This window comes from Hemibagrus wyckioides, linkage group LG08, assembly GCF_019097595.1.
Source record: "Hemibagrus wyckioides isolate EC202008001 linkage group LG08, SWU_Hwy_1.0, whole genome shotgun sequence".
Taxonomy (NCBI): Eukaryota; Metazoa; Chordata; class Actinopteri; order Siluriformes; family Bagridae; genus Hemibagrus; species Hemibagrus wyckioides.
This window is the reverse complement of record NC_080717.1, coordinates 3,896,069-3,918,728: the sequence shown is the minus strand read 5'-3', so window position 1 is coordinate 3,918,728 and position 22,660 is coordinate 3,896,069. Positions and strand designations below refer to the sequence as shown.

General features: G+C 37.2%; 4 protein-coding genes across 5 annotated transcripts; all 4 read right to left on the bottom strand.

Annotated features, from left to right (window-relative positions):
- Positions 1 to 1,393: 1,393 nt before the first annotated feature.
- LOC131357873 (uncharacterized) lies at positions 1,394 to 3,533 on the bottom strand. 2 transcript variants are annotated; one of them, XM_058397229.1, is made up of 6 exons: positions 3,438 to 3,533; positions 2,868 to 3,251; positions 2,576 to 2,692; positions 2,401 to 2,490; positions 2,291 to 2,316; positions 1,394 to 1,970 (listed from the first exon to the last, which is right to left on the bottom strand). In XM_058397229.1, the coding sequence occupies exons 1-6, from the start codon at positions 3,478 to 3,480 to the stop codon at positions 1,830 to 1,832; spliced, it is 801 nt and encodes a 266-aa protein (XP_058253212.1). In that variant the 5' UTR covers positions 3,481 to 3,533; the 3' UTR covers positions 1,394 to 1,829. The 2 variants fall into 2 exon arrangements, with proteins under 2 accessions (XP_058253212.1, XP_058253213.1); XM_058397230.1 differs by having other exon boundaries at positions 2,576 to 2,668.
- Positions 3,534 to 8,028: 4,495 nt separating this feature from the next.
- On the bottom strand, positions 8,029 to 10,174 carry LOC131357871 (uncharacterized). The gene is made up of 6 exons (XM_058397225.1): positions 10,074 to 10,174; positions 9,522 to 9,905; positions 9,269 to 9,385; positions 9,070 to 9,159; positions 8,961 to 8,986; positions 8,029 to 8,596 (listed from the first exon to the last, which is right to left on the bottom strand). Exons 1-6 carry the CDS (start codon positions 10,114 to 10,116, stop codon positions 8,450 to 8,452), a joined length of 807 nt encoding a protein of 268 aa, XP_058253208.1. The 5' UTR covers positions 10,117 to 10,174; the 3' UTR covers positions 8,029 to 8,449.
- A 4,523-nt stretch (positions 10,175 to 14,697) lies between these two features.
- Positions 14,698 to 16,776, bottom strand: LOC131357876 (uncharacterized). The gene is made up of 6 exons (XM_058397233.1): positions 16,693 to 16,776; positions 16,139 to 16,522; positions 15,826 to 15,912; positions 15,655 to 15,744; positions 15,533 to 15,570; positions 14,698 to 15,178 (listed from the first exon to the last, which is right to left on the bottom strand). Exons 1-6 carry the CDS (start codon positions 16,733 to 16,735, stop codon positions 15,035 to 15,037), a joined length of 786 nt encoding a protein of 261 aa, XP_058253216.1. The 5' UTR covers positions 16,736 to 16,776; the 3' UTR covers positions 14,698 to 15,034.
- Positions 16,777 to 19,107: 2,331 nt separating this feature from the next.
- Positions 19,108 to 21,119, bottom strand: LOC131357870 (uncharacterized). Its single transcript, XM_058397224.1, has 6 exons — positions 21,030 to 21,119; positions 20,461 to 20,844; positions 20,164 to 20,250; positions 19,993 to 20,082; positions 19,867 to 19,904; positions 19,108 to 19,587 (listed from the first exon to the last, which is right to left on the bottom strand). Exons 1-6 carry the CDS (start codon positions 21,109 to 21,111, stop codon positions 19,456 to 19,458), a joined length of 813 nt encoding a protein of 270 aa, XP_058253207.1. The 5' UTR covers positions 21,112 to 21,119; the 3' UTR covers positions 19,108 to 19,455.
- Positions 21,120 to 22,660: the final 1,541 nt, after the last annotated feature.

Below are 22,660 nucleotides of genomic sequence, written 5' to 3'. Positions count from 1 at the left end.
TGAAATGCTGTGAATAAATGAAGTGTTTGTGACTTTTTATTTTAAAGCTAGAAACTTGAAAATAAATAAATGCATCAAACAGGTGCACTCACGTTTAATAAAGACTAGTTTAGAGTCATATTGCAATCTGAGAGTGGATCATGAAGTAATTATCCCACAAAAAAAATGAAAAAGAAAGAAGAAATACACAGAAATAGTTAAAGAAATAAACACAAGCTAATACAAAATGGCAAAACAATCAAGGTTTTAGATCCAAGCACACAAACTAGGCAAAATCCAGACACTGTGAAACCATCCATCCATCATTTTCTATACCTGCTTTATTCCTAATTAGGGTCACAGGGATCTGCTGGAGTCTATCCCAGCACGCATTAGGTGAAAGGCAGGGGTACACCCTGGACAGGTCACCAGTCCTTCACAGGGCCACACATATAGACAGACAACCACACACTCCCACTCACTCCTATGGGCAGTTTAGAATTACCAATGAACCTAATGTTTTTGGACTGTGGGAGGAAACCGGAGTACCCAGAATAAACCCACGCAAACACGGTGTTTTAAGGTCTTCTTGACTGTGGCAAAGTAGGCAGCAAAACAAGCACAAAACTGAAGCCTCTAGAGGTTATTTTAATTATCTTTTCAGGGCATGCACCAAACAATGGAACAGGAGTCCTCCAATGCAAATTCCAAACAACAAAGAACAAAGGGACAGACAAAATACAGACAAACAAAATGAGGAGAGAACTCACACAAAAGACTCCCCCCCCCTCAAATTCAAATAGCCCAATGACGACACTATGTCAAAAAAACCCTGTGTAGTCCCTCCCCCCAAATTCAAATAGCCCAATGACAACACTAAGTCACCCCTCCCCTCCTGTGGATGGAATATATATAAGATGTAAGAGGTAAGAGGTACTGCAGCATTTAAGCCACAACCAACCGACTCACTAACAGCTACTTTTCTCATGATGAAAAAGCCATGAATGTTAAGCCTTCAGAACTCAGACGCAGATCTACCACGATATACCACATTTACATCATCTATTGTATTACCAGCACTTATTGAGATAAATAGGAATTTTAATACCTTTCTCTACAGTACATTTGTTTAATGTTTCACTGTTGTTCATGTAAAACATGTATAAAATACTTTACATAGCACTCAATGACAAAGAATGTTACGTTGCTATTTCTGGGCACCACACTGACATGGCATGATTTGACATGTAATTTACTAGAACCTTAACACAAGACCAGAGTTTGGCGAATAAAACAAGCCCCGCCCCAAGTTACTGTAGAGATCATTTTGCTGGCCTTCTTGAAAATGCACCAGTTATAGAACATAACACATTTTCAGGATAATGTTTGTTGTAGTTTTTATTTAATTGTTCGTACATGTATAGGCTTAAGCAAAATTCTGAGTCATACAGTCATATAACTTCACAAATTGCAACACTGTAGTCGTATAAAAATAAAGAGTTCGAAGAGAACCAAGTTCTCTGTCCTTCAGTTTAATAGCAGGAAACAGAAAAAAAATGGATACAAAAAATATTGTGAACATGAGCAAATTTATTTAATATGTATTTTTATGTTGAGTTTAATGTAAACAGAAATAAGATAATCAAATAAATTAATTAATAATAACATAAATTAATTGTGTTTTAAGATATATACTTATCTGTCAAGTTTGATTGACATTGGTTGATATTGATATTGATATTGGTTTAATAAACTTGTAGTAATTGGAAGATTTTAATGCAAATCTGAAATAAATTTCAAGTCAAGATATTTAACATTGTCACTGTTTTTGCCACGTGTTCCACTGTGTGTTATGAATCAACTATGTTATATCGTACAGTTGTATTCACATCGGAGTACACACACTCATCTCCAGTTTTTCTTTTTTCAGATTTGGCTTTCTTCTTGGAGAATTGCAAAGCTGCGTAATTCAGTGATTCGGCTTCAGATTCCTGAAACAAATAAAAAAAAAAAATCCAGCTCACACTAATAAAAATACAATATGGGTAACTGCACTATACACACTAACCACACAGTCAGAGGCATGAACATAAAAGCTTGGGATTGTTGTACAGATCTGATCAAATTACTGTATGAATTATATCTAGAACATTATTGGGAAAAGTATCTGAATAGAGCGATATTTCACATGTAGAAAAATTAGTAATACATCTCATCATAAATAAAGGAGGCATAATGATATTTACAAAAAGAACAGAATTATCTGTAGAGAACATAATAGTGAAAACATCAGAATTTTTTGCACACATACCTGCCTTGTTCCTGGAGAAGCATTTACTGTGAATACAGAAACCCACCTATTAGTGTTTTTAATAAAAATAAAAATAACTGTAATTATTTTCTTATAACAAAAGCACTTACTTTTATCACGTTTTCTTCTCCTCAGTATGTAATAAGTGAGGCAGAAAATCAGAAGTGCGCACAAACCCAAAGCCATTCCCAAACCAATCACTGTCCAATATAGAGATCTGATCATTTCTGATTCTATTATTTCATCACATTATATTTATAATAGTACAAAACACTTACATCTTACCTGTTCGGTGTTGTGTGTTCATGTTAGTGTTGTTTCCATGCAGTGTTGGTTCACACACCACTGAATTACCACTCAGAGCTGGTTTAGATGTTTCTGTTCCAATAGTAACATGCTTACCTATAAACATTTATCATAATTCTCTTACTAGAAGTCTGTAGTTAGTGTTGTTGAACAAAACACAGTCAGTGGTTCACTACTTCACTATTTGACTTCCAGGTTGAACATTTTAACAGTTAAGGAAAATATCACTACATTAAACCAGGAACTTAAACAATTTAACTCAGAATCCTACCTTTAATTTTTAAATAAGTTCCATCTCCAAACACAGTGTTTGGGAATGTGATTGCACAGAAGTACATGGCTTCATCAGACTGAGTGATGTTTAAAATGGTCATACTGAAGCAGTTTGAAGATCTTTCGGTATGAAAACGAGACTTTTGGAATCCATTGTGAAATGTTTCTCTATTACTTTTAAATACCCTTACAATAATCTGAGGACTTTTTTTGGTTGGTTGCTTAAACAAGTCTATTATTCCAACTACATTTTCAGGATCATAACAACATCTCAGAGTAGCCGAGTCTCCGATATTCACACTGAGCTCTTTATCAGGCTGATGAACTGGAGGCTTTGTAGGGGATTGTGCAGTAACCCAATGTCTACCAGGTTGGACTGTATCTAAAAACACAAATACATTAATTAGGTAATGAATTCCTTTTAAAAAATCAATATTAAAGATCACATTAAAGGCATAATATTGGAGCTTCTTCTACACACAATGCATGTTGTTTAGTGAAATAAGTTTGTAAGATTTTTTTCAAAATATATCAAATAACATGATTTTTTTTTGCTCTTATTACTTACACATGGTGCTGAAGATCAAAAGTAAAATCCAGAAACTGGTCATTGTTCATTTCTTACAAATTCTACAGAGTTTGTATCTCATTTACGAACAGAATATGAATGCACTTGAACCATGGTTTGAATTTATATTTATACTACAGGCGGTTTGTACTGAGCACGCCCAGAATTTGACGTGATAGGTTGTATTTTTTAAAAAAGCATGAAGCGCAAGCAGGTGGTGTTCTGATCTGCCTACATCTACACCACAATTTTCCATATTTGTGTTTTGTTGTTGCACAGAGAAAATATGATGTAGATGTCATGACAGAATGGAAAATGTGGTTTACTCAAACACTCTAACACTGTTGTTCATTTTAACTTTTCTCTTAATCCAACTTAACGTATGTACAAACTTGTAAATGAATAAATGCTTTCAAAAAGTTACACAATGGCTAGGCCCTATACACTCTAGAGCCACCATTCTTAACATGTGAGTGTCAGTGGGGTGTTCTGCTTGCACACAAAAAACAAATATCACCTCAAGATCTGACCAAAAAAAAAGAAAGAGCAGAAATATTTGACTGCGGACAATTTTCTGCTTCTTCTGGTGAGTCCACATTCACTGACTTTATCACATCCAGAGGAGTGCTCAGAGTGAAGAACATGGGTGGATCATTGATGGTTTGGGCAACAACATCACAGAATTCCTTTAGCCCACTACTTGTGCTAGATGAACGCATCTGCATCTGTGTAATAAAGATTTACATTTTATTATTAAAGTATCCAAGTCTATTGGTCCTTTTTGGGAGAACTCGAACTCAAAGCTCTGTTGGTCTTTTGGTGTATGTAGACTTGCTACAAAGTCTCTAAGGTTTATTTGTGGAGAATTTTGGTATTTCGCTCTCTTTCTCCAAACACACCACCCCACCACACCTTGGCATAGTCGGCAGGATCTCTTAACTCTTGACCTGAGATGTGGATATCTTGTGTTCTTTTGTGGTTGTTTTGTCTTTTTCCTTTCTTTTTTATTTCTTGTTGACAGAAGCAAAACAGCAGTGTTGGTTAGTCTTGGTGTTCTTTTTGAACAATGGAAGAAGAGCAACAGGAACATAGGGAGCTTGTAGCCCAATTAATAGCTGATAATTTAAAATTGAGACAGGAGAAAGCACAGGTTGCAGGTGGCTTTTTTCTAGGATGTGATGCCAAATGCTACAGTGCTGTTATGCGATCAATTGTTGAGCAGGTTTTTGATAGCACTCTTTGTCACGAGTTGAAGCAGTTTGTCCTGCTGCCACATTACTGGACGTTTGCAGTGAAGCTATTAGGTGGAAATGTGAGGGTACGCCTGGGGAAGTGGGGGTCTGTACCCATTCTGTTCTTTTGGCGCATGGGTTTCAATATGGGGTGCAATGTGGTGTATATTCTGGGGGAGACCATCCTCCTCAGCAATCTGAAATGTGCGAGCTTAGGGAGATGTTAAAGTTGCAGCAGTTAGCCCAGCTTACTCAAAGTGCTACCCAATTGCGGGACCAGTCTCACCATCTTTGTAACAGTTTAGTTGTATGTACAGTAGAAGGTGTCAAAAAACCTGGTCATTTTGCTAGGGAATGTGATGGGGAGCGTGTTCCTCCTTCTCCCTCACACCTTCGAACAGATACCATGGTGGTGGTGGATAATAGACCATCTCACCCAGGTTCATTGTCAGAAAACTAATTCCCACTGAATTGTTGAGCCACTATTTGGTTGGGGAAAATGGCACCTCAGACACATTGGATGGTTTTGGCCCTGTGTTAAATCTAATGTCATCATGCCCACGTTTGGTTGTGGTGATGAGTGGTGTGCCTGTATCCTGCTTGATTGATACAGGATCCATCGTGTCTATGATTACTGAAAGTTGTTTTTGGGAATATTTTGAGCCATGGGGCCAGGACTGCCTTAGGTCTTGTCACTGGCTTCAGCTTAGGGCTGCCAGTGGATTGTCTATATCTTATTTTAGTTATGTGGTATTGGACATAGAACTTTGTGGTAAAATGGTTCCAAAATGTGGTGTGTTAGTGGTCTGGGATCCTCCTGGTGGTGTCTGTGCTCAAGCCCTTGGTGTGTTGGTGTGCATGAATGAGCCGATGCTACCATGGAGCTTTTTGGACAATATGAGCTGTCCCTTTTTTATTCTCCATCAGTGTCCTGTTCTCCCAAATCAGTTTTTGAAGCTTTGCAGTACTATCACCAGGCAAATGTTCAGTCAGTCAGTGAGGGTAGGGGAAAGGTTAAGGAACATGATCCTTAAGTAGCCCGCATTCCTAGTGGTGTGATGCAATTTGTAGTAGCTACATGTTCTGTTTCTTTTTTTAGTGGGGTTGCACTTCTTGAGCCTTCAGAGGTTGGAATCCCTGTGGGGCTGTTAATTTCTTCAGCTTTTGTTAAAGTGATTAGGAGTATGGTATACATACCTGTCATCAACGTAGGGACTGCTGATGCTCTCCTATCTCCTCGTCGAGTGATTTCTGAGCATTTCTGAAGTTAGGCCAGGGCCTGCTTGTTCAATCACTTCTCAAGTGGATAGTTCATCTGTGCAAGAACAAATAGAGGCTATCTATGAATAGCTATCTCTTTCCTTCCTTGAAAGCATAGAGAAAGCCCTAGGAATACATTGGCATCTTCAAACAAAGCTGATCTGGGGACTGGTTTGTAACAATATAAACATCTGGCCAGAACACAGGACATTTCTCAGGTTTGCTTTCAGGGGTGAAGCATACCACTACCAGCCTAGCTTTGTCTTCACACATGTTCACGAAGTGAACTGATGCTGATTTAGCTCATCTGCATCTCCAGGGCATCCATGTACTCAATTACAATGACTCTTGGCTTATCATAGCCCAGTCAATATTTATGGTGGCCAGACATCGAGATGTTGTGCTCGCCCACATGAGGACTTTTGTCTTTCTGTACAACACATTTGGCTAGGCTAGGACCTCTCTACAGCTCAGGCACAGAGGTTATTGTGGCTCATGGCAGAAGCACCCAACATTATCTCTTTGGGTCAATTACACATGAGGGTGTTTCAGTTCTGGATCACAGCGTCAGAAGGGTTTCTTGTGTACCTCATATGGTTCTTATATGGAAAAGCCCCCATTTTTTTTTACTTTGGGTCCCCCTTTTAGGGCATGTTATCATCTAAAGATTATTTCAACAGATGACTCCCTCACAGGCTGGGGTGCATCCTTAGATGGCAACCCCACTCATGGCCTGAGGGAAGCCCCTCATCTTAAAACCTGGAAATGAAGGCTAGCTCTGAAACACTTTCTTCCACAACTTATGGTTGCTGTTTTTTCTTCAGTTTTTTATATTGCTGAGAGCAATTTACAACCCAGGGTGCATAAACCAGGTATCCAGGAGCCAGGAGCTTCTGCACAGAGAATGGCATCTCTACCAACAAGTGATGGGACTTCGGTGAGTTTTCAGCCAGGTGGAAGTGGATTTGTTCACCTCTGAGGAGTGAACCCACTGTGCCCTATGGTTCTCCTTGTCTCCATGGTACATAAGTGGCTTAGGCTTTGAGGCCCTGCTCCTGGGAGTCCTAGCCAGTGTGCGCCAGGACCAAGTTTGCCTTCTGTTGGTGGCTCCATGCTGGCCTGATCGGGTCTGGTTTGTGGACCTGTCAGAATGGACCTCCTACCTCCTCTCAGGCATGGGGACAATTTTCCACTCATGCCCTGAGATATGGAAATTTTGGGTCTGGCCCATGAGGGGATGGGCTCTTAGATTTTGGTCTCACAGTTGAGGTTGTAAAGACCATTATTATTATTTCCATGCTAGTCAATGCACAGCTACAGTTTGCTGTAATTTTTCTACATGAAAATGATCCTGGTGACATATTAAATAAATCCCTGTCTAAGGCTTACCTGGATGTACCCCAAAGCATTTCAAAAGCCTCTTTGATGGACAATCTATGAGGGTGGAGCTTCAGTGGAACTGGAGACTTGATGTCAGAACACCTCAGTATACAGCTGCAGCAGTCCTAACAGCAGACTCTTCTGCCTACTAGCATGTGGTAAGAGGTACTGCAGCAATTAAACCACAACTACCAGACTCACTAACACCTTCATTTCTCATGATGAAAAAGCCATAAATGTTGGGCCTTCAGGAGTCAAATGCAGATATACAACTAGGCTCATTTACATGACGTACTGTTAATCAGCACATTATTAAATACTGCTGTTTTTATACCATTTTTGTGAGAAAAAAAAAACCTGGAATGCCCAACAAATTATTGTCTCTCTTTTTGTAATGTTCTATCTTTTTTTCTTAATGCTTCACTTTAGTTAATATAAACTGCCTTTTAAAATAGTTTACTTCAGTGACACTCAATGACAAGAATACTACTTTGTTATTTCTGATATTACGTGTCCTTTCACTAGAAGCTTAAAAACAAGCATAGCAGTTTATTAAAACTAGCCCCACCCCCAGTTACTGTAGCGATCACAGTGTTTGACTTCAATCCAACACATGCCCTTTTTGAAAATCCACGAGTTATAGAACATGACACATTTTCTTTAAACTCAAAAATTTTCAAGGTGATGTTTGTTATATTTTTTTAATAATTGTTTGTACATTTATTGTGTAATAAAATCTCCACAAAGTGCAACATTGTGGTCATATAAAAATAGTTTTACAAAAAAGAGTTTTACAAAATTCACTGTTCAGGCTAATGACAAGACAGTAGGAAGAAATAAATAAAAAACAACAATATCTTGAATATTAATACATATGAATTATTATCAGCTTATTGTAAACAGATCCAAGTCTGAAACCATTGTCCTGTGTTGTTTTATTTTAGTATTTTGCATATATAGTATTTTTGTTTCTTAAAGCGAATTATCTTTATTCTATTAATTATTTATCAGCTTGAAATAAGCAATAATATTAGGTCAATAACTGTTTATGTATTTTAAGCTTGAATGAATCTGAATGTAGTCAAGATATTTCATTTGATAAAACATTATCCCTGTTTTTGTTGTGTGTTTCACAGTGTGTTATAAATCATCTATGTTATATCTTACAGTTGTATTCACATCAGAGTACACACACTCATCTGATGAGCCAGTTTTTCTTATTTCAGCGTTGGCTTTCTTCTTGGAAAATTGCAAAGCTGTGTAATTCAGTGTTTCGGCCTCAGAGTCCTGATAAACAAACAAACAAACAAACAAACAAACAAATAAATAAATAAGAAGAAATCCATGTCACAAAAAATACAATATGGGTAACTGCACTATGAACACTAACTACACATTCAGAAGCGTGAACAAAAAGCTTGGGATTGTTGTCTGATCAAATCTGACCAAATGACTGTATGAATTATATCTAGAACATTATGAGGAAAAGTAACTGAATGTAGCGATATTTCACAAGTAGGAAAATTCATAATGAGACTAAACATAAACAACAGAGATTTAGTGATATCTATGAAAAAAAAGGAATTATCTGTAGAGTATATAATACAATATAATATAATATTAAAACAAAATAACTTCTTTGCACACATACCTGCCTTGTTCCTGGAGAAGCATATACTATGAAAACAGAAACACACCACTTAGTGTATTTAATGAAAATAAAAATAGCTATCATTACTACTGATAACAAAATCACTTACTTTTATCATATTTTCTTCTCCTCAGTATGAAATAAGTGAGAGAGAAAATCAGAAGTGCGCACAAACCCAAAGCCGTTCCCAAACCGATCACTGTCCAATATAGAGATCTGATCATTTCTGATTTATTCATTTATTTTTAATATTTTTTTTTTATTTTACCACATTATATTTATATTAATAGAAAATGCTTACATCTTACCTGTTTTGTCTTGTGTGCTCATGTTAGTGTTGTTTCCATGCAGTGTTGGTTCACACACCACTGAAGTATCACTCAGAGCTGGTTTAGTTGTTTCTGATGCAATAGTAACATGCTCACCTATAAACATTTATCATTATTCACTTACTAAAAGTCTGTAATTAAGTGTCGTTGAACCAAACACAGTTAGCATATCACTACAATATTATTTGTCTTTCAGGTTAAACATATTAAACAATTTAACTCAGAATCCTACCTTTAATTTTTAAATAAGTTCCATCTCCAAACACGATGTGGGATGCCGTCACTGCACAGTAGTACATGGCTTCATCAGACTGAGTGATGTTTAAAATGGTCATACTGAAGCAGTTTGAATATCTGTCTACTTCAAAACGAGACTTTTGGAATCCATTGTGAAATGTTTCTCTATTACTTTTAAATACTGTTACTATAATCTGAGGTTTTTCTTTGGTTGGTTGCTTAAACAAGTCTATTATTCCAACTACATTTTCAAAATCATAACAACATCTCAGAGTAGCCGAGTCTCCGATGTTCACACTGAGCTCTTTATCAGGCTGATGAACTAGTGACCTTGTAGGGGGTTGTGCAGTAACCCAACATCTACCAGGTTTTGCTGTATCTAAAAAAACAAATACATTAATTAGGTAATTAATCAATTTTAAAAATTCAACATTAAACATCACATTAAAAGAATAATATTGAAGCTGTCATTTAGAATAATAAGCTTGTGAGATTTTTTTTCAAAATACATCAAATTACATGGAAATAATTTGCTCATATTACTTACACATGATGCTGATGAGCAAAAGTAAAATCCAGAAACTGGTCATTGTTCATTTCTTAGAAATTCTACAGTGCTTGTATCTCATTTACGAACAGAATATGAATGCACTTGAAGCATAGTTTGAATTTATATTCATACTACAGGCGGTTTGTACTGAGCATGCCCAAATTATACTGCATGTGATTGGTTGTGTTTAAAGAAAGGCATGAAACGTAAGCAGGTGGTGTTCTGATCTGCCTACATCTACACCACATTTTTCCATATTTGTGCTTTGTTGTTACACAGAAATAACGTGATGTAGATGTTATGACAGAATGGAAAATGTGGTTTACTCGTACACTGACCTGTGTCTACACTAACACTTCACTGTTGTTTACTTTTACTACTATCTTGTTCAAAGTTCCAAATAAATAAAAGTAAATGCTGTCAAACAGTTACACAAAGACAAGGCCCTGTGCACTCTAGATCCACCATCATGAAATTGGGAGTGCCAGTGGGGTGTTCTACTTGTACATCAAAAACAACTAGAATGTTGCATTTCCAGCAGAAAATGCGAGTGTGATTGCGAATATGTTGCTTAAACTATTGCAAGACATGCTCAAATAATATTTAAAAGCTAAAGTCACAGTTTAAAAAGTTTAAGGTAGTATGTGGCTGTAGAGTAAGAATTCAAGCTGTAGGAACAGTTTAAAGACGATGCAACCTTAAAAAAACCCCTCCTCCCTCACTTTAGCTGACATCATACACACACACACACACAGTAGCGGTGTGAAGTCCAGGAAAAATGCATTTAAAAAATATAACCACAAAATCTGACTAAAAGAAATATCTGCATTTTGTTGTGCCGAATTAGATTAGTTTATGTGTCCAAACTACTGACATTGTGTAAATTTATGTGTTTCTACCTTATTGTATTGTGTTGGGTTTGGGTAATGAAGCTGAAACAGTGTCCAATATAATGTTGGAGGTTTTGTGCCTATATATGCTGGCTTTGTGTCCAACCTTTACTGATTTTACTTTTCATAGTGTGAAGGATGAATTAGCAGAGCAATAACACAGCTATACATAAAAATTGCAATCCACACAAAATTATGGGAAACATAATCTCCCAGATATCATAGTTTAAAAAAAAGACAAATCGTTAGTGTTTGTCTCATTTTTGTTGTGTATTGTGAGCAACAGAATCTAGGAAAACGTCAGCAAACCACCACAAAGTATGCAATCCACATCCAACAGGAGTAAATGTCGATGCAAGAGGAAGCTGTCTGAAAAAGGGATGTCCTAGTACTATGCACAGTGAGAACTCTGTTCTGGTTCTCTGGTGAGTGCACCTCCATTGACTTCTCCACGTCCAAAAGGTATAAAGGAGTGGAAAAGCCACAAAGATGGTTACCACCTAGCCACAACATCATAGCATTCCCTTAGCCTACTACTTGTGCTAGATGGACTACTGAATCATTCTGAAGGACCATGTGCATCTAATGGTCCACGAATTGCACCCTGAAGGTGGTTCAGTGTTTCAGGATGATAATGTATCAATACTGACAGCAAGACTGGTGACAGAGTGGTTTGATGAACATAAAAGTGAAGTTGAACATCCTTAATGGCCATAATCTGTATATTATTGAGCCATTTTAGGGTGTTTTGTACATGCCATTTCACAGACAAAAACTCTCCAAGTTATTTACAGCCAAGCACCTGGGCGTTGTGGCCCGGCTCCTATGCCTGCCAAAGCAGTGCATTGACTCCATTCATGAGGATCTCAGATTCAGTTTGTGGAAATTTGTGTCCTTTCCACTAAATTTGGGAGCTCACTGAGCGATTTCTCCTGACCTGAATGAGATGTTTTTGTTGTCTGCATTGGACTCTGAGGTGCTCAATGCGAATGATGACAAGTGAGCTGCCACTGAATTGCCCCCTAAGGAGGAGCAATCAGTGGCCTTTGAAGTGCTGCTGGAGCTACTTAGTTTGGATTGGCCTGATGAGCAGGTTACTGTCACCGTTCTAAACTTGACAACTGCTAGCTGATATCAGACCATGTGCTGCCTCCACACAGAAAGCTTTGACGGTTGTATGACTCAGCGAGCATGGATATGCAGTGCTACCCAAGGTTGAAGAGATGACAGCTATCTCCTACCTTCCTTTGCAGCATGGAGAATGCCCTAAGCTCTGGCTCTGAAACACATTCTTCTAAACTTATGGGCTGCAATCTGTTACTTTGGATGGAGTTTCTTACATCAATCATGAGGGCAGTCTGTTTTCACGCCTTTTGTTCAGACTGGAGCAGCAGATTCTGCTCTGGCCAGAGACCAGGTTTTTATTGCTGAGAGCGATTTACAACCCCGATCACATAAACGAGGGTTCAGACCTACTGTGGAGGCAAGAGGTTCTGTACGGAGAATGGCGTCTAACACATATGGGAACTTTTCAGCCAGGCGGAAATGGATTGTTCGCCTCTGAGGAGTGAACCCACTATCCGCTTGGTTCTCCCTCTCTCCTCCAGCTTTGGGGTTGGACGCCATGGTACAGAAGTTCACCTTCTGTTGGTGGCTCCATGCTGGCCTGCTTGGGTCTGGTTTGCAGATCTGAATTCACTCCAGGACTCCCACCTCTTTTGGATATTTCTGTCAGAATGCACCACATGCCTCCTGTCAGGTACAAGGGACAATTCTCCACCCTTGCCCCAAGATTTGGAAACTCTGAGTCTGGCCCCTGTGGGGGACAGGCTCTTAGATTCTGGTTTCTCAGCAAAGGTTGTAAAGACTATTTTGAATTCTAAGACTTCCTCCACAAAAACATTGTATGCTCTAAAATAAAGTCTTTTTCATTTCTGGTGTGATCAGTACCAACAGTACCCAGTCTGAGGGATTAACACTCTTTACTTTATAGGCATATTTGGCAGCCATTTTTGCAAACAATGCACCATTTGTTAGGGTCCTCCTTTGGGAGGCATGTTGTGATCTCTCAATTTCTGTGCAGTGTTTAAAGGTTGAGACTTTCCTGTAGACCACGTCTCCCCGCTTTCGGACCTCTCAGTGGTCCTAGAGGGGCTGCTAGAAGCCCTCTTTGAGACCATGGAGTTAATCTCTGAGAAATTTCTGACCCTAAAGATGACTATCCTTTTAGCCTTGACATCTCTAAAGAAAATAGTGGACTTACCAGCCCTGCTAGCCTCCCACCTTTGTTTAGAATTTACTCCAGGTATGGTCACGGCTTTTTTTAATATTCCAGGTTGTGATACGTTCCCAAGGTGCCCATTGTGGCCATTTGCCCAAGCCTTCTGTCGTCCACCCCGTAAGCCGGTTGGAGCAGAAGAGACTGCACCTACTGTGCCCTCTTTGGGCACTCAGCACTTGCTCAAGTGCATTCCGTAAGTCCTAAAGGCAATCCAGTTTCCAAGCAGTGCCTAGCACACAGGGTAGTGGTGGCTATTTAACAGGCCATGCATTGCTTCACTATATGACCTCCTTGAGCCAATGGATTGAAATGTTTTCTCACAGCACTTCAGACACTGTTTTCGCAAAGAGGCATTCCTATAGCCATGATGCAGTGTCTTGTTCCCTTTTCAGGGAACCGGGCTAGTGTAACCTAGCATACTTTTCCATTCAACTCATCCCACTTCTGGGTGTGAATGAGGTTGTAATCAATCTACAACATGAACCATTTTGGCCGGAAACAAAGGCAGGAAGTTCTGGGAATTTCTGTGTAAGCTTTTTATTTCCATGTTAATCAATGCACAGCCACAGTCCCCTGTCATTTTTCTACATGAAGATGACAAATCCAACAGATCAAGGTGACAATAAATATTATATAAACACCTGCCTAAGGCTTACTTTGATGTACACACAGTAACAGCAGCCTCTTTGATGGACATACTATGTAGGTGGAACTGGAGACAAGTTGTCTGAGCAGCTCAGTGTACAGCTATCTCCAGCACAGTCCTAACCACAGAGTCTTCTGCCTACTAGCATATGGTAAGAGGTACTGCAGCATTTAAGCCACAACCAACAGACTCACTAACAGCTACTTTTCTCAAGATGAAAAAGTCATAAATGTTAGGCCTTCAGGAGTCAGATGCAGGTATACCATTAGGCTAATTTACATGATGTACTGTTAATCAGCACATTATTAAATTCTGATGTTTTTATACCATACAGTGTTTTGTGAGAAAAAATAAAAACCCTGGAATGCACAGTAAATGATTATGTCTCTATTTCACTTACTTTTATCTTTGTTGTTTAAAGCTTCACTTTAGTTAATGTACACAATGTTGGAAACAGTTTGCTCAACACTCAATGACAAAGAATACTACTTTGCTATTTCTGGGTTTTCTATTTCTGATTTTATGTCCTTTCATTAGAACCTTAAATACAAGCAGAGATGTTGGTTAAAAAAAACAAGCCCCTCCCACACTTACTGTAGTGATCACAGTGCTTGACATGAATCCAACACACTTCCTTTTTCAAAATACACAAATTATAGAACACGGCATTTTCTTTCAACTCACAAATTTTCAGGATAATATTTGTTACATTTTATTTAATTGTTTGTACATTTATTGTGTCTTCAACAATTATCATACAGATCATACAATAAAATCTTCACAATAAGCAACGTTGTAGTCATATAAAAATTAAGAGTTTTACAAAGTTGTCTGTTAGTTCAGGCAAATGACAAGACAGTAGGCAGATATAAATAAAAAACAAAAATATCTTGAATATAGGTAAGTTCATCTAATATGTATGAATTATTATAAGCTTACTGTAAACAGAGAGTCTGTTTTTGAATTATTTTTCATATACAGTATTTTTGCTTCTTGAAGCAAATTATCTTCATTCTGTTAATTATCTTTCAGCTTGAAGTTAATAATAATATTAGGTCAACAACTGTCTATGTATTTTATAGTCAAGATACTTAATTTGATAAAACATTATGACTGTTTTTGTCATGTGTTTCACAGTGTGTTATGAATTAACTATGTTATATCTTAAAGTTGTATTCACATCAGAGTACACACACTCATCTGATGAGACAGTTTTTCTTTTTTCAGCTTTGGCTTTCTTGGAGAATTGCAAAGATGTGTAATTCAGTGTTTCAGCCTCATATTCCTAAAATAAATAAATAAATAAATAAATAAATAAATAAATAAATAAATAAATAACTCCAGCTCATAGTAATACAAAAAACATTAACGCAAAATACACATTAACTACACAGCCAGTGGCATGAACATATAAGATTGGGATTGTTGTGTTAATCCGATCAAACAAATGGTAAGAATTACATAGAAATTATTTATATATTTAAAACATTATGGGGAAAAATTACTGAAGCATCATTTCGCAAGTAGAAAAATTAGCCATGGGACTCATTATAAATAGAGAAGACATAGTGATAGCTACAGAAAGAACTATCTGTAGAGTGTATAATAGTGAAACTATTAGTATTTTTTGCATTCATACCTGCCTTGTTCCTGGAGAATCTTGTATAGAAGCATTTACTATGAATACAGAGGCACACCTATTAGTGTTTTTTATAAAAAATAAAAATAACTGTAATTATTAATGATAACAAAAGCACTTACTTTTATTGTGTTTTCTTCTCCTCAGTACGTAATAAGTGAGACAGAAAATCAGAAGTGTGCACAAACCCAAAGCTGTTCCCAAACCGATCACTGTCCAATGTAGAGAGCTGATCATTTCTGATCCTGTTATTTCACTACATTATTTTTATACTAGTACAAAATATATCGTACCTGTTTTGTCTTGTGTGTTCATGTTAGTGTCGTTTCCATGCAGTGTTGGTTCACACACCACAGAATTATCACTCAGAGCTGGTTTAGCTGTTTGTGATACAGTAGTAACATGCTCACTTACAACATTTATCATGATTACTAAAAGTTATGGATGAACGTAGTATGTCTAAACTTACTAAAAGTCTGTAACACTGTTTTACTGTTTTTGACAGTTTTGACAAATTATTTGTCTTGCAGGATGAACATGTTAATGGTAATAAAGGAAAATATCAGTACTTTAAATTAGATAAAACGATTTAACTTAGAATCTTACCTTTAATTTTTATATTAGTTCCATCTCCAAACACAGTGCTAGATGTAGTCACTGCACAGTAGTACATGGCTTCATCAGACTGAGTGATGTTGAAAATTGTCATATTGAAGCAGTTAGAAGATCTTTCTATTTGAAAACGAGACTTGTGGAAATCATTGTAAAACGTCTCTCTAGCATTTTTATATACTGTGACAATAATATGAGGTTTTTTTCTGTTTGGTTGCTTAAACAAGTCTATTATTCCAACTAAATTTTCAGGATCATAACAACACTGCAGAGTAGCCGAGTCTCCGATATTCACACTGAGTTCTTTATCAGGCTGATAAACTGATGACTTTGTAGGGGATTGTGCAGTAGCCCAGTGTCTACGAGGTTGGACTGCATCTAGAAAAACAAATATATCAATTAGGTAATGTTCATTTTAAAAAATATTAAACATAATATTAAAGTAATAGTATTGGAGTTTTACACAGAACTGAATAAATGTTGTTTAGCTTGTCAATTTGTTTTTCAAAATACATTAAACATGTAAATTATTTGCTCAAATTACTTACACATGGTGCTGAAGATCAAAAGTAAAATCCAAAAACTGGCCATTGTTCGTTTCTACAGTGCTTGTATCTCATTTATCAACAGAATATGAAAGCAGTTGGACTGTGGTTTGAATTTGTATTTATCCTTTAGGTGGTCTGTACTGAGCACGCCCAGAACATGGAAAGTGATTGGTTGTATTTAGAAAAAAGGCATGATATGCAAGCGGGTGGTATTCTGAATGGCCCACATCTACACCACATTTTTCCATATTTGTGTTTTGTTGTTGTACAAAAATAACATGATGTAGATGTTATGACAGAATGGAAAATGTGGCTTACTCGTACACTCACGTGTGCCTACACTAACATCTCACTGTCACTTATTTTACCTGCTATGTTATTTCAAATTGTATATACAAAATTTCAAATAATTACATGAAAAATCCGGTCAAACAGTTAAACTAGGCCCTATACACTCTAGAGCCACCATCCTGGACATAGGAGTGTCAGTGGAGTGTTCTGCTTAGACATGAAGACCAAGTATATCCACAAAATCTGACCAAAAGAAATAATAAAATTAAATTAGTTTATGTGTCCAAATTACTGACATAATGTCAATTTATGTGTTTCTACTTTATTGTATTGTACTGGGGTTAAATTGCTGACACAGTGTCCAGCTGACACGGTGTCCAGTATAGTGTTGGAGGTTTTGTGCCTATATATGTCAGCATCATGGACAAACTTCACTGATTTCACTTTCCATAACTAAGAGCAGAGCATGAAGGATGAATTAGAAGAGCGATAACACAGCTGTACATAAAAAAAATGCAATCCACACAACATTATGGGAGACATAGGCTCCAAGATATCAGAGTTCAAAAAAGACAAATCTTTAGTATTTGTCTCATTTTTGTGGTGTATTGTGAGCCACGGCAAACAAGAGAATTTTAGCAAACAGCTGCAAAAGCATGAACCACATCCAACAAGAGTAAATGTCGATGCAAGAGGAAGCTGTCTGAAAGGGATGTCCAGGTACTAACCCGTATTATACCCAAAAACATATAACCACAGCTGACCAACTCATTGTAGAAGTAAGAACCTTGACTCTCTAGTCTCCACAGAAACAGTTTGCCTAGTGCTCCACAGGGTCAATATTCATGGTTGGTCTGTTACAGCCAAATCTTTGGTGACTCCTTCCAGTGCCTACCGCCAGCACCGGAAATCTTTGGCTGTGGACAATGTGAAACATTCTCTGCTTCTCTGGTGAGTCCACCTTCACATACTTTCCTACGCCCAAAGGGGTTATGGAGTGGGGAAGCCCCAGAGATGCTTACCACTTGGACTGCTGTGTGCCCAGAGTGAAGCGCTTTTGGTGGATCATTGATGATTTGGGCCGCAACATCACAGCATTTCCTCAGCCCACTACTCATGCGAGATGGATGCATCACTGACAAGGTCTACTGAATCATTCTGAAGGACCATGTGGACTCAATGGCTTAAACATTCCACTTTGAGGGTGTTTTACTGTATCAGGATGATAATGCACAAATACACACACCAAGACTGGTGACAAAGTGGTTTGATGAACATGAAAGTGAAGTTGAATATCTCCCATGGTCTGCACATTCACCAGATCTGAATATCTTTGAGCCACTTTGGCATGTTTTGTATGTCATTTCAAAGACAGATTATTGATGTATTGGCTGCAAAGGCAGGCCATACAGCATATTTATAAAGTATTGTGATCTAAAACCAGGTGCTTCAGTTTCATTGTTCAAGTGTAACAATAAATATTATATAAACACCTGCCTAAGGCTTACTTTGATGTACACACAGTAACAGCAGCCTCTTTGATGGACATACTATGTAGGTGGAACTGCAGTGGAACCGGAGACAAGTTGTCTGAGCAGCTCAGTGTACAGCTATCTCCAGTACAGTCCTAACCACAGAGTCTTCTGCCTACTAGCATGTGGTAAGAGGTACTGCAGCATTTAAGCCACAACCAACAGACCCACTAACAGCTACTTTTCTCAAGATGAAAAAGCCATAGATGTTGGGCCTTCAGGAGTCAAATGCAGATATACCACTAGGTTCATTTACATGATGTACTGTTAATCAGCACATTATTAAATTCTGATGTTTTTATACCATAAAAAATACTGTAGAGATCACAGTGCTAGACCTTGAATCCAACACATGTCCTTTTTGAAAATGCACGAGGTTATAGAACATGACACATTTTCATTCAACTCAAAAATTTTCAGAATAATGTTTGTTACATTTTTTATTCAGTTGTTTATACATTTATTGTGTCTTCAGCAAATATCAGTCACACAGATTATACAACAAAATCTACACAAAGTGCAACATTGTAGTCATATAAAAATATATACATATGAAAATAGATATAAATAACATATAAAAAGAGTTTTACAAAGTTGTCTGTTAGTTCATGCTAATGACACGACAGTAGGAAGTAATAAATAAAAAACTACAATATCTTGAATATAGGTAAATATATTTAATATGTATAAATTATTACAAGCTAATTGTATACAGATATAGAGTCTGTTTTTGTATTATTTTGCAGGTACAGTACTTTTGCTTATTGATGCAAATTATCAATTAATTATCTTTCAGCTTGAAGTTAGCAGTAATATTAGGTGAATACCTGTTTATGTATTCTAAGCTTAATATTAATTTGCATATTGTCAAAATATTTAAATTGCATTAAACACTTTATAACTGTTTTTGTCATGTGTTTCACTGTGTGTTATGAATTAACTACTTATATCTTACAGTTGTATTCACATCAGAGTACACACACTCATCCGATGAGACAGTTTTTCTTTTTTCAGGTTTGGCTTTCTTGGAGAATTGCAAAGATGTGTAATTCAGTGTTTCAGCCTCAGATTCCTAAAAAATAAGCAACACAGTAATAAAAATACATTACTCCACAATACACATTAACTACACAGTCAGTGGCGTGAATATACAAGATTGTTGTGTTAATCCGATCAAACTAATGGTATGATTTACCTAGAAATTATTTATATATTTAAAATATTATGGGGAAAAGTACCTGAATGTAGCAACATTTCGCAAGTAGAAAAATTAGTCATGAGACATAGTGATGTCTAGACAAAGAATTTTCTGTAGACTGTAAAATAGTGAAACTATTTTTTGCATTCATACCTGCCTTGTTCCTGGAGAATCTTGTATAGAAGCAATTACTATGAATACAGGAGCACACCAATTAGTGTTTTTTTTTTATAAAAAATCAAAAGAATTGTAATTATTAATGATAACAAAAGCACTTACTTTTATCATGTTTTCTTCTTTTCAGTATGAAATAAGTGAGATAGAAAATCAGAAGTGCGCACAAACCCAAAGCTGTTCCCAAACCGATCACTGTCCAATGTAGAGATCTGATCATTTCTGATCCTGTTATTTCACAACATTATATTAATAATAGTACAAAATATATCTTACCTGTTCGGTGTTGTGTGTTCAGGTTAGTGTCGTTTCCATGCAGTGTTGGTTCACACACCACAGAATTATCACTCAGAGCTGGTTTAGCTGTTTGTGATACAATAGTAACATGTTCACTTATAACATTTATCATGATTACTAAAAGTTATGGATGAACGTAGTAAGTCTGTATCATAGTTTTGTTGAAGAAACACAGTTAGCATTTCAATACTTCGCGAAGGTCAAACGTTAATGGTAATAAAGGAAAATAATACTGCATTGATCCAGGAGCTTAAATAATTTAACTCAGTATCCTACCTTCAATTTTTATATTAGTTCCATCTCCAAACACAGTGTTGGATGTTGTCACTGCACAGTAGTACATGGCTTCATCAGACTGAATGATGTTTAAAATTGTCATATTGAAGCAGTTTGAAGATCTTTCTATTCGAACACGAGACTTGTGGGATTCATTGTAAAATATTTCTCCAGCAGTTTTATATACTGTTACCATAAGCTGAGGTTTCTTTCTCTTTAGCTGCTTAAACAAGTCTACTACTCCAGCTACATTTTCAGGATCATAACAACACTGCAGAGTAGCCGAGTCTCCGATATTCACACTGAGTTCTTTATCAGGCTGATAAACTAGTGACTTTGTAGGGGATTGTGCAGTAACCCAGCGTCTACCAGGTTGGACTGTATCTAGAAAAACAAATATATAAATTAAGTAATGAATTCATTTCGAAAATATTAAACATAATATTAAAGTAATATTATTGTTGTTCCTTCTACACAGCTGCATAATTGTTGTTTATCATAATAAGCTTGTAAAAGTTTTTTCAAAATAGATAAAAAATACATGAAAATAATTTGCTCATATTACTTACACATGGTGCTGAGGATCAAAAGTAAAATCCAGAAACTTGTCATTGTTCGATTCTTAGAAATTCTACAGTGCTTGTATCTCATTTATCAACAGAATATGAAAGCACTTGAACCATGGTTTGAATTTATATTTATACTTGAGGTGGTCTGTACTGAGCATGCCCAGAACATGACACATGATTGGTTGTATTTAGAAAAAAGGCATGAAACAATCAGATGGTGTTCTGACACAGAGGTAACATGATGTAGATGTTATAACAGAATGGAAAATGTGGTTTACTTGTACACTCGTGTGTCTACACTATCATCTCACTGGTGTTTATTTTACCTGCTCTCTTAATTCAACTTGCATGTACACAATTAATAAATAAATAAACTAAAAAATGTAAATACTGTCAAACAGTTACTCAAAGACTGCCTTATACACTCTAGAGTCACAAACCTAAAAATCTCATCAAAAAAAGAATCTGCGTTTTGTTGTGTTTGTTGTGTTGAATTAGATCAGTTTAACTGTGCAAACTACTGACACTGCAAACTTATGTGTTTCTGCCCTATTGTGTTGTACTGGGGTTGGACAATGTAGCTGAAACAGTGGCCAGTATAGAGTTGGAGGATTCATGGCTACATATAGCAGCATCATGGCCAATCTTGACTGATTTCACTTTCCATGACTAAGAGCATAGTGTGAAGAATGAATTAGCAGTGCAATAACACAGGCATTTATAATGGCTTCTGAGCAATTCAAAAGATGTGTTTGTCCATGTCCATGCTATATCCCATGTCTGCCAAGACAGCGCGTTGACTTTGGTCATGGGGATTGCAGGTTGAGTCAGCTGAAATGGAACAAGCGGTGAATCTCTTTCTCTTGTTCTTTCCACTGATTCTAACAAATCTGATTCAGCTTCGGGGGCTCGCACTGTGATTTTTCCCGACCTGAATGAGATGCTCTTACTGTCTGCATCAGACTCTGAGGAGCTTGAGATGGATGATGATTAGCGGGCTACCAATGACTTGCTTCATAAGGAGGAGCAATCGGTGGCATTTGAAGAGCAGCTGGAAGTGCTTAGTTTGGATTGGCCTGATGAACAGGCTACTGTCATCAGTCCTAAACATGATGAAAGCTACCTGACAATAGGCTGTGTGATGCCTCCAGACAGAAAGCTTTCATAGGCCTCAGTGAGCTTGATTGGTGGAGCTACCAAAGGTTGAAGAGATGTTAGATAGCCATCTCTTCCCTTCCTTGGCAGTGTGGAGAAAGCCTATGCTGCCATCTAAGCCAAGTACAGCTACATTGGCATTTTCTAACAAAGATGAGCCGAGGACTGGTTTGTGATGACAGATTTGAAAGGTGCATATGTTCATATAAACACCCAGCCAGAACACAAGACATTTCTCAGGTTTGCTTTCAGGGGTGAAGTGTACCAGTATCATTTTCGCCCTTTTGACCTTGATTTGTCTTGAGGCACTTTCACAAAGTGAATGGATCATATCATAGTCCAGTCAAAAGATATGGTGGCTAGACATTGATATTGTGTTTGCCCACATGAGGACTTAGGGACTCAAACCTAGAAAAGAAACCAACTCCCTGGGAGTTATCTGGGACTTGACCATGATGTGGCCACACTTGCCTCCC